The sequence below is a fragment of the Myotis lucifugus genome, unplaced genomic scaffold (assembly GCF_000147115.1).
Source record: "Myotis lucifugus unplaced genomic scaffold, Myoluc2.0 scaffold_49, whole genome shotgun sequence".
NCBI classification, from domain to species: Eukaryota; Metazoa; Chordata; class Mammalia; order Chiroptera; family Vespertilionidae; genus Myotis; species Myotis lucifugus.
The window spans coordinates 6,623,455-6,648,497 of record NW_005871097.1 but is presented as its reverse complement, the minus strand read 5'-3'; the positions used below and the strand labels follow the sequence as shown (position 1 = coordinate 6,648,497).

The 25,043-nt window shown below is 48.0% G+C and overlaps 1 protein-coding gene across 1 annotated transcript in view; it reads left to right on the top strand.

Moving 5' to 3' along the window:
* FRMPD4 (FERM and PDZ domain containing 4) overlaps window positions 1-25,043 on the top strand; it is a 250,140-nt gene that overhangs the window by 169,447 nt on the left and 55,650 nt on the right. Inside the window, 7 exon segments of the mRNA XM_023753743.1 lie at window positions 2,014-2,133; window positions 7,756-7,892; window positions 11,585-11,711; window positions 14,986-15,075; window positions 15,874-16,056; window positions 18,361-18,499; window positions 23,818-24,882. Of these exon segments, the coding sequence (XP_023609511.1) occupies window positions 2,014-2,133; window positions 7,756-7,892; window positions 11,585-11,711; window positions 14,986-15,075; window positions 15,874-16,056; window positions 18,361-18,499; window positions 23,818-24,882 (1,861 nt within the window).

Sequence of the window (25,043 nt, the reverse complement as noted above, 5' to 3'; positions counted from 1 at the left end):
CTATCCCTCCCATCCCAGCATCCCTCCCTCCCCAGCATCCCTCCCTCCCCAGCATCCCTCCCACCCCAGCATCCCTCCCATCCCAGCATCCCTCCCACCCCAGCATCCCTCCCACCCCAGCATCCCTCCCTCCCCAGCATCCCTCCCACCCCAGGATCCCTCCCACCCTACTACCCCTCCCGCCCAGCGTCCTCCTGCCCGAAGATGCTTTCAATGTGTTCATGGCATCACTGGGCAGCCGCACTAGGGAAGCGTTGGCGTTAATAATGGATTTTATGCCTCCAGGTGATGTTTCCCTTTCTGTCATTGTCCATAGACTGTCAGTTCACCTGAGAAACAGATTTGTCATTCACAGCCTCGGCAGCCACTCGCTGAGAGCGCGGCTCTGGACAATTCCCTTTTCTGTCGTTAGAACGACTGGTCCCCTGTTTTCATCATTGGCCTCCTGAAACTATGAAAGGAAATGGCCTCTGAGGTCCTTTAAGTTCAGGCGCAATCGGATGCGTGGCTTTAGGTGCTGGGTGTGTACCGCAGACTATTTTCGGGAGCCTCGAGTCCCTGCCCCAGCCCTGCCCACTGTGAACATGGGATCCAGCGCTGCGCCCCAGTTCCTGGTGGCCACCATGCCGCCCCATCTGTTCTCTGGGGAGGCGAGCCGGCTGCTTGGCTGCTACCTCCAGCCCCACACCCTGGCTTGTCTGTATGAGGGATTTCAAGCCATTGCTCGCGTGTAGGAGAGTTCCTTGAGGAGGGAACTGGAGGCTCTTGGGTTCCTGCTGTCGTTTCTGTGTTCCTTTACCACCCGGCAGGGACGACGGCCCACGGCCCTCGGTCTCAACCCTGCCCGCAGCCATGAAGCCGGGTCTGTGTCACTACCTGCCATGGTGCCCGGTCACCTTTCAAAGCAGGGTGTGTTGTCCCGTTAAAATTCTACTCGACATGTAAACTGTAAGCACACACACACACACACACACACACACACACGTGCCATGAGGCTCAGTAAAACTACTGCCGTATTTATTTTGAATTTCTAAGTGGCAGTTCACAAACATTCTTGCTTTTCCAGATTTGTTCCCCGCATAAAAGTTGTCACAAGTCCATGAAACCGCATACACATGCATAGAGAGTACATACGAGCGCATAAAACTGCAGGCAGAACAGCTGTGCTGGCTGGGGCTGCCCGGCCTTACGTGTGTCGTGTTGGCCTCTTTCGGGGACATGAAAGGGCTTTTCCCCTCTTTCTTGGAGTCCAGTGTCTTTTTGTTCATTCACCTGTGTGCTAAGCACCTACTATCCCCCACTGATCGCCTTTGTTGCCAGAGGAGGTCAGCAGCAGCACGTAGTAGTTGCACATACCGCGCTGGCAGGGAAGGACAGCGAATCCGAATGAGCCGCGTCCCTGACCCTGAGGGACTGTGTTGGATTCCAAGCAACGTGGAGCGATTTGATTTGAACGAAGTCACGGCATCAGAAGTCGGCAGTCGTTTGGAAACTTGACTCCAGATTCAGTGCAGAGGCCCAAACTGTCTTCCCGCCCCCACCCTGGCTCTGGTTGCCATGACAACATGAAGCATCTTCTCTTGGGGCGCGACCGCCCTCACAGCCTCCTAGCGCGCATTCTGTCCGACCTGCAGTGCACGTCCCCCTGGCACAGCCCCAAGCCAGGGACCAGTCTGTGCTGTCCCAGGCCCCGTGCCCGGTTACCCCCCAAGGGCCGGGCTGTGGCTGAGCCCCCCTGGGGACCATAGGCTGGCTCCCCATCCTCCCCTGCCTGCCCTGCCTCCTTGCTGGCTGCTCCTGGGGACAGTTCCTTAGCAAGTCCCTCCTCTCAGGGTCTTCTTGGGGGGCACCGGACCTACGTCCCAGGCTCGATGTGTTTCCGGGGAATGAGCACCTGTGACAGACACTGAAAGAACTTGGCCGCCCCTTCCCTCGATGTCCCAGGAAAGTTGCCTCTGCTCCTGAGGCCCTCGGCCGGTTCGCAGTCCCCACTGAGCCTCTCTGCTCTTCCAGGTGACACAGCGGCCCAGCTCCCACAAGATGAGGTGTCTTTTCCGAATCAGCTTCGTGCCGAAGGATCCGATCGACCTGTTACGGAGGGACCCGGTTGCTTTTGAATATCTCTACGTGCAGGTACGTGAGCACGCGGGCCTGTATCGTGCGGATGTTGTGGATAAATGAACTGGTTCCATCTCCCCCCACCCCCCACTTCGGTGGGCTTTGGAAGAAAGTGTGGTCCTGACAGCTTAGCAGGAGGACTGATGCTCAGGGAGATACCCGGAGTCCCCAGGATCAGGGTCAGTAAACCCCGTTTATCAAGTAAAGAAATGTGAGTGGACTTTACATCGGTTTTGACCCAAAACAGTGAAACTGTCAGGACTTGGGTTGTTGTTTTTTAATTTTTTAAAAATATATTTGTATTGATTTCAGAGAGGAAGGGAGAGGGAGAGAGAGAGAGAAACATCCATGATGATAGTGAATCATGGATCGGCTGCCTCCTGCACGCCCCACACTGGGGATCAAGCCTGCAGCCCGGGCCTGTGCCCTGACTGGGAATCGAACCCTGACCTCCTGGTTCATAGGTCAACGCTCAACCACTGAGCCACACTGGCAGGGCGCGACTTGGGTTTTTTAAATGTTGAACTTTAGTCACCCGGACCTCTCAACAATGGCCCTTGTTCTCCAACAGGCCAGGGAACCCGCGTGTCACCGCATGAAACTGCCTGATTAACAGCTGGTCTGTTACTGCGTCTTCCCCCCATTCCTGCTGAGAACCAACCAGCGCTTTGCCTCGGCAGCCCAGACCTGGCGCGATGTTTTTTAGCTTGTTAGTTGCAAAGAGATAGTTACGGGTGCCGGGCAGGGCCTGGCCAGGCAGTGTGATCCATTGGGTTGCCGTTCTCGCCAATTCTGTACTCATCCCGTTAACACGATGGTGCTTTAAAATATATTTTATTGATTTTTTTACAGAGAGGAAGGGAGAGGGACAGAGAGTTAGAGACATCGATCAGCTGCCTCCTGCACACCTCCTACTGGGGATGTGCCCACAACCAAGGTACATGCCCTTGACCAGAATTGAACCTGGGACCCTTCAGTCCGCAGGCCAACGCTCTGTCCACTGAGCCAAACCGGTCAGGGCAACATCATGATGCTGTAAAGCCCTTTTGCTCGGCTTCCGTTTTAAACATCAAAATCCCATTGAGTGTGTGAAACAACGTGGTTGCAGTTGTCCTGGGGAGGGGAGCCCACTGGAGTAGGCCAGGAGCACTGCTAAGCATGGCTCTGCAGAAGGTGTGTTTGTCCAAATGGAATGCACTCCACGGAGAAAGACACATCTTATTCAAAAGACACATCTGCCCCCGCCGGTTTTCTCAGCGGTTAGAGCGTGGGCCTGCAGACTGAAGGGTCCCGGGTTCGATTCCAGTCAAGGGCACATATCTTGGTTGCGAGCTCAATCCCTGGCCCCGGTCAGGGCATGAGTGGGAGGCAACCAATCGATGTGTCTCTCTCACATCGATGTTCCTCTCTCTTTCTCTGTGTCTCTCCCCCACCCTTCCACTCTCCCTAAAAATCAATGGTAAAAAAATATCCTCGGGCCCTAACTGGTTTGGCTCAGTGGATAGAGCAACAGCCTGTGGGCTGAAGGGTCCCAGGTTCAATTCCGGCCAAGGGCATGTATCTTGGTTGCGGGCACATCCCCAATAGGGAGTGTGCAGGAGGCAGCTGATCGATGTTTCTCTCTCATTGATGTTTCTAACTCTCTCTCCCTCTCCCTTCTTCTCTGTAAAAATCAATAAAATATATTTAAAAAAATATCCTGGGGTGAGGATGAACAGAAGACCCATCTTTTATTTATTTTTTTTAAAAATATATATATATTTTATTGATTTTTTACAGAGAGGAAGGGAGAGGAATAGAGAGTTAGAAACATCGATGAGAGAGAAACATCGATCAGCTGCCTCCTCCACACCCCCTACGGGGAATGTGCCCGCAACCAAGGTACATGCCCTTGACCGGAATCGAACCTGGGACCCTTGAGTCCGCAGGCCGACGCTCTATCCCCTGAGCTAAACCGGCTAGGGCAAGACCCATCTTTTATACCCCGGGATTGTCCTGAGAACAAGAAACCTGTCCAGGGATCTTGCCCCCGGAATAGACCTTCCCAACTTGGGTGTTGCACGGGTGGTGGATTAGCGACCCCTTCAACGGGCAGTCCGTGGGGGCTATGGGTAGCCACGTGGGGCAGGTGACAGAGACTGAAATGAAGCTGCCATCATCACCTTTTCTCACTTGCACTGAGAACAGGAAATGAGAATTTCTTGGACTCAGACCCTCTGCTTCCAGAGGCCTCGCAGCGCACCATGTGCGGTGTGTCTAAAATAGCTTCTGCCTCGCAGCGGCCAGTGGCTCCGCAGATGGTGCTGTGGGCCCGTGTTGATTCGAAGGTGCTAAAAAGATGCAATAAAATTAGCCTAGAAAACAAAAGCGTAAGCAGAAGCAATATATATCACATTACCAAGACAAAAATGGCCTTAGCCGGTTTGGCTCAGTGGATAGAGCATCGGCCTGCGGACTGAAGGGTCCCGGGTTCGATTCCGGTCAAGGGCACATGCCCAGGTTGTGGGCTCGATCCCCGGTGGGGTCATGCAGGAGGCAGCCAATCAGTGATTCTCTCTCATCATTGATATTTCTATCTCTCCCTCTCCCTTCCCCCCGAAATCAATAAAAATATATTTATTAAAAAAAGAGAGAGAGAGAGACAAAAATGAACTCAGCCTAGCGGGCCCCTAATGAAGACAGTAGCCATTGACTATGGACCGTGGCAATGAAAACAGGTTTCGATGATGATAATATCTATTAATCTCCTGGTCATTGATGGGACCTGAGGTATGGCCGAGATTTCAGCATCTATAGTAGCGTAAATCTTAACAATCCAGACTGTTCTCATTCATAAGTGTAATGAGCCACGCTCACATGTAGCTGTCCCCTATCCATTAAGAAAAAGATCGTTTCGCCAGTTAGTAAACAAGGTAGTACCTGAGGCTACGATGTGTTTTTCAACACTAGCGGGATCTGGCTCCTTTTAAACATCTAGCTGTTCATTGGAAATGAACTTCCTGTAGGACAAACTGGAGTCTCTATTAGGAAGAATGCCCACCATTTGCTTGTGTAACTGTATTTTAAGGAAAGGAGTTGAGGGTCATAAAAGCATGATTAGTACCCAAATATGTAAGTCAGACTTCACATGAATTCTCCAGGAGCAGTCGGAACGAATTAGATGTAATCACATTATGTATAATGTAATTAAGTGGCTAATCACCTTGATAAGACATTCACCCAGAAGTCCCTTTCAAATACAGGAGACACACAGTATAATAGGGATGGGAAGCACAGTTCCAGTCACAACTCTTAGAAGCAAGAGTGATGACTCACCTTTGTAAGGCACATGACATTTGATGAAACATCCTTACAAGTATAGCAGCAACCTTGACATAGCTGTTTTAGCCCATTTTTCATATAAGAAAACCGAGACGTAAGAGAGATGAAATGTCACGTCCAAGGTTATTTGATGAATAGTTGTCAGGCCTAGGCTCGAACCTGGAGCTCTTGTCTCTGAATCCGATGCTAAAACCCTGTTTCCAGGCCATTAAGCAATAGCAGCCGTGGGGAAAAGTGATGCATCACAAAGCTGAGTCGTGTGCCTGTTACGGCCTGGCCCTGCGCTGGGGGGCTCCCTCCCCCTCGTCCCGATGGGACTATAAAATGACCCGCTCTGGGCCCCCAGGCCCGTGCTGCTCCGTTATGGACAGCGCTGGGCGCTTGGAAAGAACTGGTCACCCCAAGACTAGCAGAACCAAATGCTCTCACATGACATGCCCGCCTCGAGTCAGACCCACTTCCCCTGCACCCCTGATGGTGTCAGATCTTAACGGGGAGCAAATGGTAGGGAGGCAAGGGGAGGGAATGACGTCACTCTTGGTGAAGGGGGGGAGGGGCACACACCCAGAGCACGTGGGTGGGAGGTGCATTGCTGGCGCTAGTGCACACGGACGAGGATGTGAAGGTAAACACTGTAAGGAACCACACGGGGGGGGGGGGGCGACACACATGTTCCGGTTTAGTGAAATCGGTAGGTTTGGAAAGGAGGCAAACAAACGCTAACGCAGGTGTCTGCTACAGATTGTCTAGCCCCAAGCCTCGTTTCCCAGAACAAAAACAAGGACACACACGTGCAGAATGGAGGTTAGGCCAAGCTGCCAGGGACATGCGGTTGGGTTGGTCCTTCGCTCCTGATGAGGGAGGAGGATGTCGCCCTAACAGCGGTCGCTTGTCATATAGGACAGGGGTGGGGAACCTTTTCTCTGCCCAGGGCCATTGGGATATTGATAACATCATTCTCGGGCCCTACAAAATCATCAGCTTGAAAATGAGCCTGCTCTAGTTGGCCAGACATTGAATGAACTCGCCCCTCACGCCTCGGCAGGGCCAGACCACATGATTTCACAGGCCTTGTGCGGCCCGCGGGCCAGGCGCTCCCCTGATGTAGGATGTTGCGCTTTACAACTCCCTCAGCCGCTCTTCAAGGTGACGCTCCCGCAAACCCTGTGAGCTACATGGCTCCCTGTTACAGCTGAGCAAACTGGGGTCGAGAGCCGTGGAATGACCGTCAGTGTCACCACTGGCGTGAACTGAGCATACTTTTCCATTGATTTTTAGAGAGAGTGGAAGGGGGGGGAGAGATAGAGAGAAACATCGATGTGAGAGAGACACATTGATTGGTTTGGTTGCCTTCTGCACACCCTGACTAGGGCCAGGGAGGGAGCCTGCAACCAACGTACGTGCCCTTGACCGGAATCAAACCCAGGACCCTTCAGTCTGCGGGCCGACGCTCTATCCACTGAGCCAAACCGGCTAGGGCTGAACTGAAGGTTTGACTAGCTCCCCTTTCCCGAATGCACGGTGCGCTGTGATAAAGCACTTTCTTTGCATCCCGTCTGAGCCGCCACCACTACAGGAGGTGGTTGGTGTGAATGCCCATGTCACAGAGGAGCACACTGAGGCTGCGGGAGAAAGCAAACAGGTCCAAGTTACACGCACAGGTGGTCCCGGGCCAAGCCAGGACGCCGCCGCCCCTCATCGCCTGGCTCATGCCGCCTCCCGAAGCTGCTCTAGATGATGACAAAGAGGAAGGTGGCGGTGACAGCTGTTAGCACGTATGAGCGCTTTCACTTTACCAGAGAGAGTTGCCCGGGCTTTACATGCTGACTCATGTCGCCCTCACAACAACCCTGTGAACAGGGAGCAGTATCAACCCCAGTTTACAGAAGGGGAAACTGAGGCGCACAACCAGGCCCTTTCCCAGTGTCATGCCCCGGTGAGGCGGAAGGACAGGATTGGAAGCCCGGATCCCCAGCCCAGCAGCCTAACTCCAGACACCACCATGCCCGCAGGGCTTCGTGCGTTCACTTGCAGCACCTGTGTTTGGAAATTCCATACCTGAATTCCTAATTCTTTCTACAAAAAGCTAAATATTGAAATAGCAGCTCGCTTGTCGATGGATGGTAAATATTTTGCGTGGTCTGTCTGTTTGTGAGCGCGATTCAATATTGACTCGTTGCAAGCAGCGCGGGGGAGATGTTTCCACATTTAGCCTCCTTGCCTCTGAAGTGAGGGGGGATGTGGTCACCTGTTCCAACCAGGCAGTGCCTGGGCCCATTCTTTGACGAGCTGCGCCCCCTGCTGGTCTCTCTGCAGAGTTGTAATGATGTCGTACAGGAGCGATTTGGGCCGGAGCTGAAATACGACATAGCCCTGCGGCTGGCGGCCTTGCAAATGTACATCGCAACCGTTACCACCAAGCAAACGCAGAAAATCTCTCTCAAATACATCGAGTAAGTGTTTCCTGGGAGTCGTTTCAGAGACGAAGTTGCTGCCCCCCCTTAACGGCCAAGTGCATGTTTGACCTATGTCTATTTCCAAACTGGATCTTGCTTGTGGCAGACCATTGGTTAAACATGGGAGAAATATACGACTGGCAGGTTCATTTTGGGTGGAAGAGATCCATTTCTTACATAAGCCACATTTGGAGAATTGCGGTTAAAATGAGGGTCAGATTGAAAATGAAACACATTTCTAAACTCCTACACAGACTTGGTTCCAAGCAAGCTTTGGTCTCGTCACTTTTCTGGCGTTAAGCTGCTTAATTCTCACAACATCCCTGTGAGATAAGAAAGGTGTTGGCTCCATTTTCTAGAGGAGCAAACCAAGGCACAGAAGGGTGAAGTGATTTTGCCCCAGTCGCCCAGGCTAGAGAGGGTGGGATTCGAACCCGGGCAGGAAGAGTCCACATTGCACTATAGTTTGTGTGCTCATTCGAAGCACCTGTGTTTAGAGAGCGATCTGCACAGGCGAGGTTATTTGACGGTCAGAATGCGGCACGAATAGCAATGTCCTAAGTCGCAGTCGGGAAGGGTGGTGTTTGCAGTAACGAACTGTGACAGAGCAGGGAAGGATGCGACAGGACCACGCTCTGCTTCATGGATCCATGTTCGCCTGTCTTGCCGAGTACCCACTTACAGCATCAGTGTGCCACCGCTTTGACCTGAGAAGAGCCCCTCTCCTTAGAAATGGCAGTTTGTGTCGCCTTCAGTGGATGAGTCTGTTTAAGGGTCGTCCTTGAAAAAGAGACCCCTCCGTCACCCAGTCTGGACAGTCCAAGCATGTCAAACTCGCTGCTGGCGGGCCGCATGTTTGACATGCTAATAAACAAGGCATGCGGCCCGCTGGCCGCGAGTTTGACATGCTTGCATGCTCCCCATGGGTGAGTGATTCATGCCCTAAAGCAGCCATACCTTCTTAATCCTGGCAGCTCTAATGCTAAGACAAAGGAACACACATATTTCAAAGTTCTTGGCAGGGCTGAAGCTACACCTCCATCTGACACTAAAAGCCTTAATGTCCCCTCCATCTCTTCCTCCAACAAGTACACAGGCTCAGTCGGCGTTGGTGGTATAATGGTGAGCATAGCTGCCTTCCAAGTATACAGGCTCATTGCAATCCCACCTTCTGGCCCCAGGGGCTGCCTAAAAGCCATTCTGAATCCCATAGTGCCAGGGTGACCCCCAGGGGGCACTGTGGCTTCTTCTCCACAGGCCTGTGAGCTTGTGTTGAATTTTAGGGAATCTATCCTGGTTGATCATGTGCCCAACCAGTGTCTTCTAAATTAGGGGAAAAACTTGAGAAGGTGCTGGCTATTTCTTCTGCTCTAGATCCTCTAAAGAAGGGTAGGAAGACAGCCAGCCGGCGTGGCTCAGTGGTTGAGCATCGACCTATGAACCAAGAGGTCAGGGTTCGATTGCCGGTCAGGGCACATGCCCGGGTTGCAGGCTCCATCCCCAGTGGGGGGCATGCAGGAGGCAGCCAGTCAATGATTCTCTCTCATCATTGATGTTTCTATCTCTCCTTCCCTCTCCCTTCCTCTCTGAAATCAATAAAAATACATTTTTTTAAAAAAGAAGGGTAGGAAGACAGCCTTCTTCTACTGACTCCAATGCCACTGTTCTTACAACTCAGTTCTCCTTCAATACCTACGGAGAAATCGTTGTGTGCAGTATGAGAACCTCGGGTCTTCCAGTCCCGGCCACTCCTTTTCACAGATGCTTTCTCTCTTTCTCTTACCAAATGCGCTATAACTGTAGCCTGAGAGAGTCGCTCCAAAAGAGGTCTTGCATTCAGATGGACACATTCAGACCCTCACCCACTCCCCTTTCTGAAGTTGTTGGGCGTGGATGAAAATGGCTCCCAGTTGAAAGGGTGGCCTGCACCAATTGAGATGAATTTCAGATACCCGAAATGTATTTCTGGCCATACTCTCTGGACCCACATTTTCCCAGGTTGAACATGGTAGTCAAAAATTTCCAGAGATAACTAACTTGACTGAGAATCTTGTAGCATCTACAAGATAATGTTCTTATTAATTATTCATACACCCAACAAATGTTCATTGAGCATTTTATATGATATTCATGCTGGGACAGTAGAAAGTATAAATTATAATCTTAATCATCCATCAACCTGTGATCTGATCATAAAGACAAGACATAAAGATATGAAAAGTAATGACTTAAAATAATAATACAAGTAGAATTATAAGGTAGCCCCTAAGGACTGCCAAATGATGGGTAAAGATAATAAGTACAGCCCAGCTGGTGTGGCTCAGTGGTTGAGTGTCAACCTATGAAGTAGGAGTTCAGGGTTCGATTCCCGCTCAGGACACATGGCTGGGTTATGGGCTCGATCCCCCCCACCCCCCGCCCACAGTGTGGAGTGTGCAGAAGGCAGCCAATCAATGACTCCCTATCATCATTGATGTTTCTATCTCTCTTTCCCTTCCTCTCTGAAATCAATAAATATATATATACTAGAGGCCCGATGCACGAAATCTGTGCAAGAGTAGGCCTTCCTTCCCCCAGCTGCTGGCATCAGCTTCCCTCTGCACCCGGGACCCGGGCTTCCCTAGCAGCCCTGGCTTCATCTAGAAGGTTTTCTGGTCTAATTAGCATATTGCCCTTTTATTATTATTATATTTTTTAAAAAAAATAATAAGTACAAGCTGAGGAGGAGAAGGAGGAGGGAGGAAATGCTGATTATGAAAAACACCATCTGAGCAGGTGAAGATGAAGGTTAATGGTCAAGTGGGAGGAGGATGTCTTCCTACCCTTCTTTAAAGGATCTAGAGCAGGAGAAATAGCCGGCACCTTCTCAAGTTCTCCACATAATTTAGAAGACACTGGTTGGGCACATGATCAACCAGGATAGAGTTCCTAAAATTCAAAATAAGGAACCTTAGAATAGGGTTGTAGTCATAGGGAAATGGCTTCTTGGTTAAAAAAAAACAAAACTATTAACCCAGTCCAATTTGTTTGTCTGTTTCCTAATATATCCATACCTATGAGATGTTTGTACTTTCCCATCATACCAGACAAACTTAAGGGTCATGAACCCCACCCTGACTCCACACCAACGTCATTCCTCTTCATTTCTGCCCCAAGCCAGAGATGTTGATGGAAGGAGTCCGGTAGACATGCACTGGCCGTGTCTCCAGGGAAACAGCCATGGACGAGGGAGATGGGGAGGGAGGCATGGTTAGGGCATGATGAAGGAGTTGCGTCCGTTCGGAGAAGAGAGACAGAATGTGGGCGGACAGGGAGAGGTGAGAACGAGAATAAACAAAGGCATGGGGAGACGTTGGTGTCGGAAATACCAGCTCAGATATGTGTGAACTCGAAGAGCCTCGGGGGTGGTTTGGATGGAGACTGTGTGGTGTCCATAAATCCCAAATGCCTCTTTGCTCTCTCTCGGGAGAGTGAGCGATGTGTTTCTTTTAAAAATGCAAACATGGGTACGAAAGATCAAATAGTGTTTCCTGAGTGTAAATTAGAAGTTGCTTCCCGAACTGGGGACTCGTCTCCTTTCCCTGCCTTGCCAAGACTTCGTTTGTTCCAACAAACATCAGAGCGCCATCTTGTCTTCGCTAAGTCCCCATCAGAAGGATGTGAAATGAAAGCAATGCTCTTTATTGCAGAAAAGAGTGGGGATTAGAGACGTTCCTTCCCTCGGCTGTGCTGCAGAGCATGAAAGAGAAGAACATAAAGAAGGCACTTTCACACCTTGTCAAAGCAAATCAAAACTTGGTACCACCCGGCAAAAAGGTATCACATTTGCATCTTAATAGAAAATGGATTTTAAAGAGAGAGGCTTGCGTGCATTGTTTAAAAAACGTTTAAAATTAGCCCATGAATAAAAGACTTAGCCCCATATTTTCAGAAGCAGAAACATTCTAACCTTTTTAGTTTTAACCATTAACATGTTCCTAAGACTAATGAAAAATAAGTATTTTTATGGAAACCTATTTCTTTCTTCCAAGCTATAGGCTTGTATTGTATGGGGGTGGGAGGTTGGGGGGTGGGGGGGAGATGGTTGTTCACATGGGCCCGAAGGAGAACCTGGCATGACCTCTGGTTAGAGCAGTGGTTCTCAACCTTCTGGCCCTTTAAATACAGTTCCTCATGTTGTGGTGACCCCCAACCATAAAATTATTTTCGTTGCTACTTCATAACTGTCATGTTGCTACTGTTTGGAATCGTCATGTAAATGTCTGATCTGCAGGATGGTCTTAGGCGACCCCTGTGAAAGGGTCTTTCTACCGCCAAAGGGGTCGCGACCCACAGGTTGAGAACCCCTGGGTTAGAGGCTAGACTTGCAAGAAAATTGTACATTTCCATATGCTCTTGCTTTCCACTCAGACTAGCTCAAGGGTGCAGCAGCCAGCGCGGGTCCCTGCAGGCCGGATGCCACGTTAACTAAACCAGGGGTCCCTACATCAGTACCACTGACCTTGGGGACCAGATTATTCTTTGTTGGGGCTGTGGCTGTCCTGCGCACTGTGGGATGTTTCGCAGCATCCCTGGCCTCTACCCGCGAGAGGCCAGTAGCACCCACCCCCTCAACTGTGACAAACAAAGATGCCACCGGACATGTGTCCTGGGGCACAAACTCACCCCAGGCTGACAACCAGTGAATGAGACCTTACTTTTGGAAGGATGATGAAATGATTTCTGTGTTCACCATCGTTCGAGTTACAATCCTTTTTATTATCAAGTAGGAGAAACACAAAGGATATTTAAGAATATACTATTGGTCAGAATAAAGAGCTGTGTTTATAGGTAATACAAAGCGCAGGGTGTCAGGAACCGGGGAGAGAAAGGCCTTGAAACTGGAAGAAGCCTACCAACCCAAGGGCATATTCCTGTTGACATTGGCCATAGGAACTCAGGAGATGCCAATACAAATCACTGTTTATATGGGCAATTCTTTGGTCTTAGGATCTGATCTTGCGTCATTTTTACTTGCTTATTGCTATTCCCTCCCCGCCCTGTGACTTTATTTTATTTTAATTTTTTTATAATTGTTCAATTTTGTTATTAGTTATTGCTGTTAATCTCTCAGTGTGCCTACTTTATAAATTACACTTTATCATACACTGAGTGGCCAGATTATGATGACCACCCCATCAGTACTTCATTGACACTTCCAAAAATACTGAATATTGAAAACTTCCTAAGCAAATACTCTCAAGGTTTTATTATTATTATATTATTTGCATAACTAATTCACTTCACTTCATTGTACTGATGGGGTGGTCATAATAATCTGGCCACTCAGTGTAGATATGTATGTATAGGAAAGAACATGGTATATATAGGGTTCAGTTCTATCTAAGGTTTCAGGCATCCACTGGGGGCTTTGAAATATATGTCTTACAGATAAGGGGGGGACCATTGTACTCATTTTCTTTATACCATGTTGCCACTTGTTTTTATTAAATTATATTGGGGTGACGTTAGTCAACACGAATATACAGGTTTCATGTGTGGATTACTAAGTTACAAAATCTGTATAGAGCATCATGTGCCCACCACCCAAAGTCACATCTTCTCCTGTCACCTCATATTAGAACCCCTTTCTCCCCCCACCCCATGCCTTTTTTAAACAAATAATCCGATTCAACATACTTATCGCCCCTTCAACTTACTTCCGGTTCCTGGAACCATTCAGCTCATAGAAATGTAGCAGGACATCACAGATAAAAATTTTTAAAATTTCAGTTCTGATTTGCCCAAAGCTAATTTTTTTTTACTAACTTGATAGGTTTTTTTTTTTTTTCAAGCCTGGCCCACTGGTTTTCTCATTTGGATGCCTGCTCTAAGATTGATCTGTCTATAAAGGTCATTCCTTCTAGCCAAGAGTGAGTGGTTTGCTTTCGAATTGATTTGCAAATTGCTTGGGGTTTTTAAAAGAAATAGGATGGATGAACAGTCCTGAATGCCAGTTACATAAAGGGTAGTGCGCTTAGGTGACTTAACCAATGAGTTGGCAAGTTACCTCCGATTGAAAACAGTCACTGCTACTGAGGGTCTACGCTTGTTGGAAATCTCGCCCCCAACAAACATTCCTGGCACGTTCAGTATGAACCATGGACTGTTTTTTTAAATCAAGTACTTTTTTATGACATGGGAATCTACATATTTAAGTCTTTCTGAAGATAAATTTCATCTGGATAAAATTTCATTTGTGAATCAGTCATGAGCCTCAATAGATTCCCGGAGTCGAATGAATGAAACAGGGACTTAGAGAGCAAGTTCCAACACTCCCACAATGCTTAGGAAGTTCATTTTCCCCTAAAAACTTGCAAAGACTGTGAGAAACTTGACCTGGGCGTGTAGAGCCTGTTTAAAGGCTTTAGATAGATGGCAGGTGTGTATTCAAAACCTCTCCCACAAACGGCATACAGGCAGGTCTCCTATTGGTGGGAGAATGTACAGCTGCCTTTGTCCCTGATTGCAGTTGGAGACATCACTCGCCTTTTGAAACCTCCTTATGAGTAGATGTTTCAGTGGAAAATTTTATCATCTTGTTCTCACTTTTTAAAAAAAAATATTTTTTAATTAATTTCCTAGAGGAAGGAAGAGGGAGAGAGAGATAGAAACATCAGTGATGAGACAGAATCATGGATTGGCTGCCTCCTGCACACTCCCCACTGGGGATCAAGCCCGCAACCTGGGCATGTGCCCTTGACTGGAATCGAACCTGGGACCCTTTAGTCCACAGGTCGATGCTCTGTCCACTGAGCCAAACCGACCGGGGCTTGTTCTCACTTTGTTGAGTGCCCTGGCCCAGCGCCCCTGTACTTATGAGTCCCCCCTACGTTTCCCCAAAATAAAACAAATTTAATCCAAATGTCCTGCCGCCGCCCTTCATCAGGAAGCCAAATACAGAGCGATTTTATTTCATTTTCCATGACAAGTCCTTGTCACATGCGCCCGTTGGCGGTCATCTCATTTGCCCTGGTTTTCAGCTGGTCTCCGGCAGGAATGGAGTCACACCCAATGGAGTTCACACCTGATGTCTCTTCTCTCCCCACAGCTCTCTGCCCTGCAAGCCAAGGTCCATTATCTCAAGTTCCTCAGTGACCTTCGTCTGTATGGGGGCCGTGTGTTCAAGGCAACACTAGTGGTAAGTTCTTTCTTTTTTCTTTTCTTTCTTTTTTTTGTTTTGTTTTTTGTTTTGCTTTTTCTGGAAAGTCATGGAGGCCTGGAAATGTCACTGCAGGGGCTGTCTTGAATGAGCTGCTCTTGATGACAGAAACAAGTCAGCTGTGAATACTTGCCAGCCTTTGTTTCTAATTCACTGCACCACAGTCTGAACTGTGGGAAGAAATGTTAAACCAGACACGGCACCGCAGCGTGCCCTGGGGAAAGGAATGGGAAGACCCAGAAGTGATGTATTCTGACCATGGCCCTCCTTTCAGTCATTGGGCCAAAAGTTGCTTTCACATAAAAAAAAATTTCTCATTTCTAAAAACCTCTCATGATTATGAATGTACATGCTATGGCAACATTGACTCTCTACATTATTCTTAATTTATCAGAGCCTCAATGCAGTCATATATCTGGTTCTTCTAATTGGGTGACTTAGTACAATAAAACCTAGAAATGCTTTCTAAAGAAAATGGAGTTTTGCCCAGCCAGCGTGGCTCAGGGGTTGAGCATCAACCTATGAACCAGGAGATCAGGGTTCGATTCCCAGTCAGGGCACAGGCCCGGGTTGCGGGCTCCATCCCCAGTGTGGGGCGTGTAAGAGGCAGCTGATCAATGATTCTCTCTCATCATTAATGTTTCTGTGTCTTTCTCCCTCTCCCTTCCTCTCTGAAATCCGTAAAAATCTATTAAAAAAGAAAATGCAGTTTTATAAACATTCTCTCGGGTCTTAGAAGTCTAGTATTTTTATATTTTGTCAATGTCCCTTTCTCAGCAGGCAGAAAAGCGCTCAGAAGTGACCCTCCTGGTGGGGCCCCGATATGGCATAAGCCATGTCATAAACACCAAAACCAACCTGGTGGCTCTCTTAGCTGACTTCAGCCATGTGAATAGGATCGAGATGTTTACCGAAGAGGAGAGCTTGGTGAGGGTGGAGCTCCATGTGCTGGACGTGAAGGTAGGTCGGCCAGATGTTGGCACATGGCCTTGACTGGAGCAGCCCATTTGTGCTACGCTGCTGCTACTTACAAAGCATGTAGAATGTCCATGTGTCCAGAGCATCAAAGAAAAAAAATCCACCCAACTCACAGGGACAAGTCGCTCTTCTTCCCTCGGCTCAGTTTCTTCTAGTCTATGTAAGAGAGCAAGCAAGTTCATTTCTAAGGTCCTTTCAGCTCCGGAATGCATGAGTCAGAGAGAGTGGGAGAGATTTTTCGCTTCTAACTTTTTAGAATGTATGAGTCTTGTATAGACAGGGAGATTTTCCCCAACTCTGATTAGAACTCCCACTCCCTTGCGTTAGATCTGGTCCCCTGTGTTTATGCTTTTGGAAAAGCTGAGCATTTTAGTCAGTCTGTCTTTTTGTACTAGAGCAATGGGTCCTGATTCCTATGAATGTCATGGCCATTCCATTTAAAACAACAATCTGAGATCATCCTCAAGGGGTAAAGCTGTACTCCCCAAACAGAGGTTGTTAGGAAGTGATCAAGGCCCCCTGGCCCCACCTTCTTGTCCCAGTAATAGATGAGTTGTTGGATTGGGGCATTGTTGATGTATCCAGTGTTTGTGTAGAGAAGAGGCACTGACCAGAAGAGAGGCAGTGACTCCACAAAGCAAACACTGTCAACCAGAAGTGCTCTGAGAACAGGCAGGGGGGACCCACTCCCACCACAGTGGCATGGGCAGAGCGGATTAAGAGGAACTGAGAATATGGGACAGGGTTTCTACACAGCAGGGTGGACAGCATCAGTGCTCTGCAGAGGAAGAGATGACCTCGAGCCCTGACTGGTTTGGCTCAGTGGATAGAGCGTCAGCCTGCAGACTCAAGGGTCCCAGGTTTGATTCCGGTCAAGGGCATGTACCTTGGTTGCGGGCACATCCCCAGTAGGGGGTGTGCAGGAGGCAGCTGATCGATGTTTCTCTCTCATCGATGTTTCTAACTTGCTATTCCTCTCTCTTCCTCTCTGTGAAAAATCAATAAAATATATTTTTTTAAAACAAGAGAGAGAATGTGCAGCTCCGCCATGTTGGCCATGGTCCATGGGATTTCATGGGCTAAACCCAGGGACTTTCTTTGTCTTCAATGTACAAGAGTAGACTTGGAATGCCTGCCTGGTCTATGATCAAAGATGCTGAAAACAATAGCTCATCATGGGAAAAGGATGAATTGGATGCAGTCATCACAGACCTGCTAACTAGGCATAATCTGTCCCAAACAGAAGTGGCTGGCAAGACCCCATCCATGGTTTCCTGCCCCTATAAATAATTGTGGGGTGCCTTGAGAGGAGACCTCAATTGAAATGGGAGGAAAAGGCAGTTCAGTAACTAGTAGAGCGGCTTTGGGTGGGAAGTTAGATTCCACCAGTGGGAGCGAAAGCAAGAGGCCTATCATCTCACTATTTCTGTGTCTACCTGGGTGTCTGCTTTTTTGTTCTCTTATTTCCCTCTTGCTTTGTCTCTCAGCAAGAGCACGCCAGCCCCTCTACCCTTCCTAACTCAATGAGAATAGTTGCTTAAATTGAACATTTCCTTCCCTATATTCCAGTGGTTCTCAACCTTCCTAATGCCGCGACCCTTTAATACAGTTCCTCATGTTGTGGTGACCCCCAACCATAAAATTATTTTCGTTGCTACTGTTATAAATCGTAATGTAAATATATGATATGCAGGATTTATTTTCATTGTTCGCGACCCAAAGATCCATGTACCAGGAAATAAGAACCTCACTGGTTCCAGAAAGTTTTATTTTTTAGCAAGGCCTTTTCTCATCTCTCCTTTGACCTCCTGTTAATTGACAGTTTCTTTTAGAAGCAGCCTCTTTCTGGATCTATTTGACACTTTTTGTTCTGTCTTAGCAGTAATTTCCACTTCATTTTTACTTCCCTTCAACACTAATTTTCATCATGAACCCAAACTTCACTTCCTATGATTTTTCAGATTATGGGTTCAGATCTGCTAACAAACTCCTTAACTATCACTTTTTAAAAATGTTAACTGTTTGGGAACAAAACCAATGTTGTTTTCTTTCTGGACTTGGAAAAGATTCAAAATGTCTAGGTTTTAAAATGATGCCACCTACATGTTTCTCAGTAAGGCTCTCTGTGTTATGCCTGACCTTTTCCCCACATTTCTGTTTTTCCGATGAAGTGGTTGCTCAATAACTTTTATTGTTTACCTTTCCTATGCACAAATGCAGTCGTTGTCACCGGAGGGAAGAGAGCCAGGAGAGATGGCTTTAACCAAGTCGTTCTCTTTTGTGTAGCCCATCACGCTGCTGATGGAATCATCAGACGCCATGAACTTGGCCTGCTTAACAGCTGGATACTACCGGCTACTTGTGGATTCCAGGAGGTCCATCTTTAACATGGCCAACAAGAAAAATGCCGGGACCCAGGAAACAGGTATTCTCTCCCTAAACTCACGAAGCAGTGACTCCCCTTCCCACCCATTTGACCAAAACAATAAGGATATTTTTTTTTATACGTATACTAGAGGCCCGGTGCATGACATTCGCAGTCCGGGAGCCCTTGGGGGATGTCCGACTGACGGGGAGCGGGCCTAAGCTACCAGTCGGACAGCCTTAGCGCTGCCACAGAGGCGGGAGAGGCTCTCACCACCGCCGCTGCACTCGCCAGCCATCAGCCCGGCTTCTGGCTGAGGGGCGCTCCTGCATTGAGCGTCTGCCCCCTGGTGGTCAGTGCGCATCATAGCAACTGGTTGTTCTGCCGTTTGGTCGATTTGCATATTACCCTTTTATTATATAGGATATATGTCTTTATTGATTTTTACAGAGAGGAGGGGAGAGGGGGAGAGAGAGAGAAACATCGATGAGAGAAGAACATCATCGATCAGGTGCCTCCTGCACACATCTCCACTGGGGATCGAGCCTGCAACCCGGGCACGTGCCCTGATCGGGAATCGAACCGGTGACCTCTTGGTTCCTGGGTCGACGCTCAACCACTGAGCCACAGTGGCCAGGCAGGATCTTTCTGGAAAAGTGAAAATCATATGCATAAAAATCTAATGTCCAGATTTAACACAAGAGCCTTCAAGTCCATCTTATATGGCCTAATTTTTTTCTCTGACAATGTTGATTTCAGCATCACATTTTACATGTCACTCGGAAATGCGGGGGTATGTGCTCCACAAGCAGGGATTTGATTACTGTCATGGGAGTGAGCATCAGTCTGTATGGCTGGGTTTTAATGTCTCCCTCTCCTAGGAGTCAACATGCAGAGAACTAACAATAGGATGCCCCGTAGGAAGGGGGAGCCCCCACTGTGGGCCTTATCCCTCCTTGAGGTGCTCTAGGCCTGGGACCCTCCTCAGGCATCCGACTTACCTCCAGGATCTGGGATCTCTCCCAACAGGGTGACTTGGGTATCGCCCAGGACTTGGATTTGGGGCTTTAGCTCTGTATTGGGAGCTTGGAGATCACCAGCATATCAAATACTTCACTCCTGCCACTTGACAGGGTGAAATAAACCCGGAGTGAGGACAAGGAGGGCTGCAACCGTGACATTGGCAGTTTCTCCGAGGGGGGGGGGGTGGTTTCCGTTTGCTTGGAAACTGTTTGCTTCAGTGTTTGACATTTCCTCCGTCTCCAGGGGACGCTCAGTAAGTGTGGCTGATGGACAGACACAACTCTTCGAGCCAAATCTCCTGACCCGTGAACAATAGCTCATTGCATTTCGTAATAGTCTGATTGGGTTCCGTAACAGGGTTTCTGTGGAAGACAGGGAAATTCTTAAGAACAAATTCCATCTTCGGTGTTTCTGAGGGCAAGGAGGAAGAAGAGGAGGAAAATTCTCTTGCGTTTACACAGCAGGAACCATAAAGGATTCCTCCAGAAATGTCTTGTGGTGTGTACACACACACACAGACAGACTCGCATGCAGTATGTGATGATGGCTGGTTAGATGGCAGCCACGCCAGTCACAGGATCAGGGGAACCAGAGGGCGAGAAAGAGATGGACAAGGCATGCCCAAAGCAACTTGGACTTGAGACTAGATTTACTCCAGCCCCACCTTGAAATGCCTGTGTGTTTTTAAATTTTTATTTATTTATTTTTAATCTTTATTGTTGAACGTATACATCTGTCCCTTTCTCCCTATTAACCCCTTATGCCCCCCCCACCCCCACCCCAGGCCTTCACCACCCTATCGACTGTGTCCATGGGCCATGCATATATGCATGCAAGGTCTTTGGTTGATCTCTTACCAGCCACCCACCCTCCCCCACCTTCCCTCTGAGATCTGACAGCCTGTTCCATGCTTCCATGTCTCTGGATCTATTTTCTTCATCAGTTTAGTTTGTTCATTGGATTCCACATGAGTGAGATCATGTGATAATTTGGGTTTTTTCATTTGTAGAATTGGGATTTAAAACCTAGCTTTCAAGGTAAGAACTAGAAAAAAGAAATCTTATGTACCATCCCTAAAACGATGCTCAGTGCCTCTACTAATAATTGGCAGTGGGGAAAAAAAACAGAGATGGAAAAAGTTCAGAATGAAAGTGACAAAAACACAGGAAGGAATGGAAGACAGACATAAGACAAGGAAAGACCCCGAGAGACACAGACGATTAGAAATAAATAGGGAGGGAACGAAACGGCGGTGGTGAGCATTGTTGGGTTTGGTGGGGAACATTTTTCTGACCACGTGTTTCCACTGACTAGGAGATTTAGAGCCATTTAACGCCGACCTTTGAAATTCCGAAGAGCAGTTCAGCAACTTAACACGATCCTTTAACATTTGAAAACCAGTTTTGGGCTTTGTCTTTTCAAATCTTAAAGTTTATCTTGAAAATATAACCTTTTGCAGGTGCACGAAGAAGAGCAGACAGACCACTCTAAGACTGGTTACAGTCGTAAGGGCCTGGGTTCTGCCCACTTTCTAGTGACTCACAATGTAATGTTTAATGAAATTTCAAAAGGCAAAAACTTAGTTCCAGAAAGTATTAGCACCACGGGGAAAGAGTGGAATTTCAACCTTTCAGTAATTTCTCCCAGTTCTACAGTGAGAATGAGGGTGAGGGCACGTGTTGCAAGTATCTCTCTCCATTCTGAGAGAGAGAGAGAAATTGAGAGGCAGAGAGCATGAGAGAAAGAGAGAGAGAGAGAGAGAGAGAGAGAGAGAGAGAGAGAGAGAGAGAGACGGGGGGAGGACAAGGGAGAGAAATGGCATACTCCAATTGCCTTGCTTTTAGCCTGCTGACCTGTTTAGTTTTCTTGTTGGTTTAATTCAGGGGTTGACAAGCTATGGCTCATGTGCCAAATCTTGTTCTTGTAAATAAAGTTTTATTGGAACTCAGCCATGCACATTGGATTAGTTTCTTAGGGCTCTGTAACAGAGTAGGTCAAACTTTTCGGGTGTAACATAAGAGAAACTAATCTCTCACAGTTTTGGCAGCTAGAGGTTCAAAATCCAGCTGTTGGCAGGGCCACGCTCCCTCCAAGGGCTCTAGGGGAGAAACTTCTCTCGCCTCTTCCCACTTCTCATGGGTGTCGGCATTCCTTGTGGCTGTGTAGCTCCGATATCTGCCTCTGTCGTCACATCACATGGCCCTCCCCTCGTCTCTCTGGGGTCCACATCTCCCTCTGCTTTCCTCTCATGAGGACACTTGCCATTGGATTTAGTGCCCTTACAATAGTTGAGGATGATCTCATCTCTCGATCCTTAATATAATTACATCTACAAAGACTCTTTTTCCAAATAAGGTCACATTCACAGAATGGACATACGTTTTGGGGCCACCGTTCAGCCCACTACATCCATTTGTTTATGAATGATCCCTGCTGCTTTCATGTTACAACAGGGTTGAGTCGTTGTTTAGCTGAGCAGTTGGTCCGAAAAACCTAAAGTATTTACGATCCGGCCCTCCCCTTACAGAAAAAGTTGGCTGGACTCTGGCTTAAAGCCATCACAACTTTGCTGAACCACTTTCGCTCCCCCTGATAATCCATACCCCTGATACACCTGTGCATGTGTGTGTGTGTGTGCACGCGCACATATACACACACACAGCCAGTCATAATGTAGGTTGTCATTCATGAAACAATCCACAAAGCAGTATTGATAGTAACACACTGGCCCATCTTGTTAAACATAGGAACAAAATCTCCACCGCAAAATCCCTATAGAAAGACCCTTGAATCCCAGCTGGCGTGGCTCAGTGGTTGAGCGTCAATCTATGAACCAGGAGGTCATGATTCGATTCCTGGTCAGGGCACATGCCTGGGTTGCGGACTTGATCTCCAATGTGGGGTTTGCAGGAGGCAGCCGATCAATGATTCTCTCTCATCATTGATGTTTCTATCTCTCTCTTTCTTTTCCTCTCTGAAATCAATAAAAAAAATTTTTTAAAAAGAAAGACCCTTGAAGGGCAAACAAAACAATAGTTTTTAAATTAGGATTTTGCTGTTTTAATTCACGCAGGCCATCAAACAAGTCTTCAGAAAGTTCTCATGACACAAATAAAAATTGAAATGAGTCAAAGTATTAACTGTGCTTGGAAATAGCAGAGAGAAGTACATTACCTCTGTGTGCTCCACCTTCGGCACCATATGCGCATGTGCGTACAGGCATGGATACTAACATTCATATGGATATATAAAGAGCCACTAGGATATAAAAGAGCTGAAGAGAGGTTTTCGTACTATCATTCCAATATTTATTATTACATTATATTTTATTGATATATTTTATTTTTCATGATCATTACAATATCTACTAAGATACATGGTAGAAGTATGTGGATTCTTGACTTTCTCTTAACTCAATGAGGAAAAAGGCCCCATCTTCCTCTACAAAGTGGGTAACGTTAGATCTCGCTTTACAAAGTAAAGGGCAATCCATGTTCTGGAATAACAGCCTAGTGGCCTGCCACCTTTAAGGATCTGAAAAGGCATGTTTTCTATTCACCTTCACAGATGGACGTGAGGTCTTTTAATAATAGAATTAAGAGCCAGATGGAATGAAGCTATAGTTCCCTACTCTCAGATGGTATTGGTATATTTTATCAAATAGCAATGATAATTTATGCAATACCAATTCTGTTAAGGTCAGTTCTCCTAACCAAGAAATCCTTACACCTGAGGCCTAAATCGACCACTGCCATATTTGGAAAGCTCAGTAATCCTGTTTGTATAAAAGTGATGTAACAAGCCATTCAATTAAGAAACAGCCCAGCCAGCATGGCTCAGTGGTTGAGCATCGACCTATGAACCAGGAGGTTCGATTCCCGGTCGGGGCACATGCCCGGGTTGCAGACTTGATCCCCAGTCGGGAATGTGCAGGAGGCAGCCAATCAATGATTCTCTCCCATCGATGTTTATACCTCTCTCTCTCCCTCTCCCTTCCTCACTGAAATCAATAAAAAGATATTTTATTTTATTTTTTTATTTTTTTTAAATATATTTTATTGATTTTTTACAGAGAGGAAGGGAGAGAGATAGAGAGTTAGAAACATCGATGAGAGAGAAACATCGATCAGCCGCCTCCTGCACATCTCCTACTGGGGATGTGTCTGCAACCCAGGTACATGCCCTTGACCAGAATCGAACCCAGGACCTTTCAGTCCGCAGGCCGACGCTCTATCCACTGAGCCAAACCGGCTTCGGCTAAAAAGATATTTTAAAAAACAACAGCAAAGCAGAGACGAGGCCCCCAGAAAGCAGACAGCACTGTAATGTGTCTTTGCATGATTCTTTCTCCTTAGGAACTGAAAATAAAGGAAAGCTTAACATCCTTGGCCCTGATTGGAACTGTATACCCCAAATGACCACCTTTATTGGCGAAGGGGAGCAAGAAGCCCAGATAACATATATAGATTCCAAACAGAAGACGGTGGAGATTACGGATGGCACCTCGTGTCCAAAAGACCACCGGCACGTGTACATCGCCAACACCTATAATCCCGATGAACTCAACCCTCAGCTGGCGCAGCCGGGAGACGCTCCGTGTGAGGCCGACTACAGAAGCCTCGCTCCGCGGTCTCTGTTGACCTTCTCAGGCCCAGAAACTCTCAAGAAAGCACAGGAGTCTCCGAGAGGAGCCAAAGTGTCCTTCATTTTTGGAGATCTCGCCATGGACGAGGGGAGCAGCCCCCCAGCTCTCAGCTACGACAGACTCTTGGACGAGAATCCGGAGCTGCTGGAGAAGCAGGCGAATCTGTACATGAGAAGTGCCAACGACATGAAGAACCTGGACCTCGCCCCCGACGCGGAGAACATCCCGTTTGGGGAAAACTCCGTGTACGCGAACATCGGCGACGTGAAGAGCTTCGAGGCCGCCCCGGGCATCGAGGAGCCCCTTCTCCATGACATTTGCTACGCGGAAAACACCGACGATGCGGAGGACGAGGACGAGGTGAGCTGTGAGGAGGACCTCATGGTGGGCGAGATGAACCAGCCCGCCCTCCTCAACCTGTCTGGCTCAAGCGACGACATCATTGACCTCACGTCCCTGCCGCCTCCAGAAGGGGATGACAACGAGGACGACTTCCTGCTGCGGTCCTTGAACATGGCCATCGCCGCGCCCCCGCCTGGCTTTCGAGATAGTTCGGACGAGGAGGACTCTCAGAGCCAGGCGGCCTCCTTCCTCGACGGCAAGGAGCCGGGCGGCGGCCTGCAAAACGACGAGATCCCCGTGTCCCTCATCGACGCGGTGCCCACCAGCGCCGAGGGGACGTGCGACAAGGGACTGCCTAAGCCCGCCGTCTCCCCGCTGGGAGCTCTGGGAGCTCTGTCCGTGTCAGAGGAACAGCAGACCAGTAACAATTCAGGTTCTTTCACGATCGTTACGTTCATTCACTGATAAGCTCCTCATCACTCATCCCATCCAGCCATCTGCCCTCGGAGCCCCGTGTGTGCTGTTGTCCATCTCACGCATGTCCCATTTCATACATGTGCGGGCATCCCATCATGGCTTTTTTGTGTATGTGGT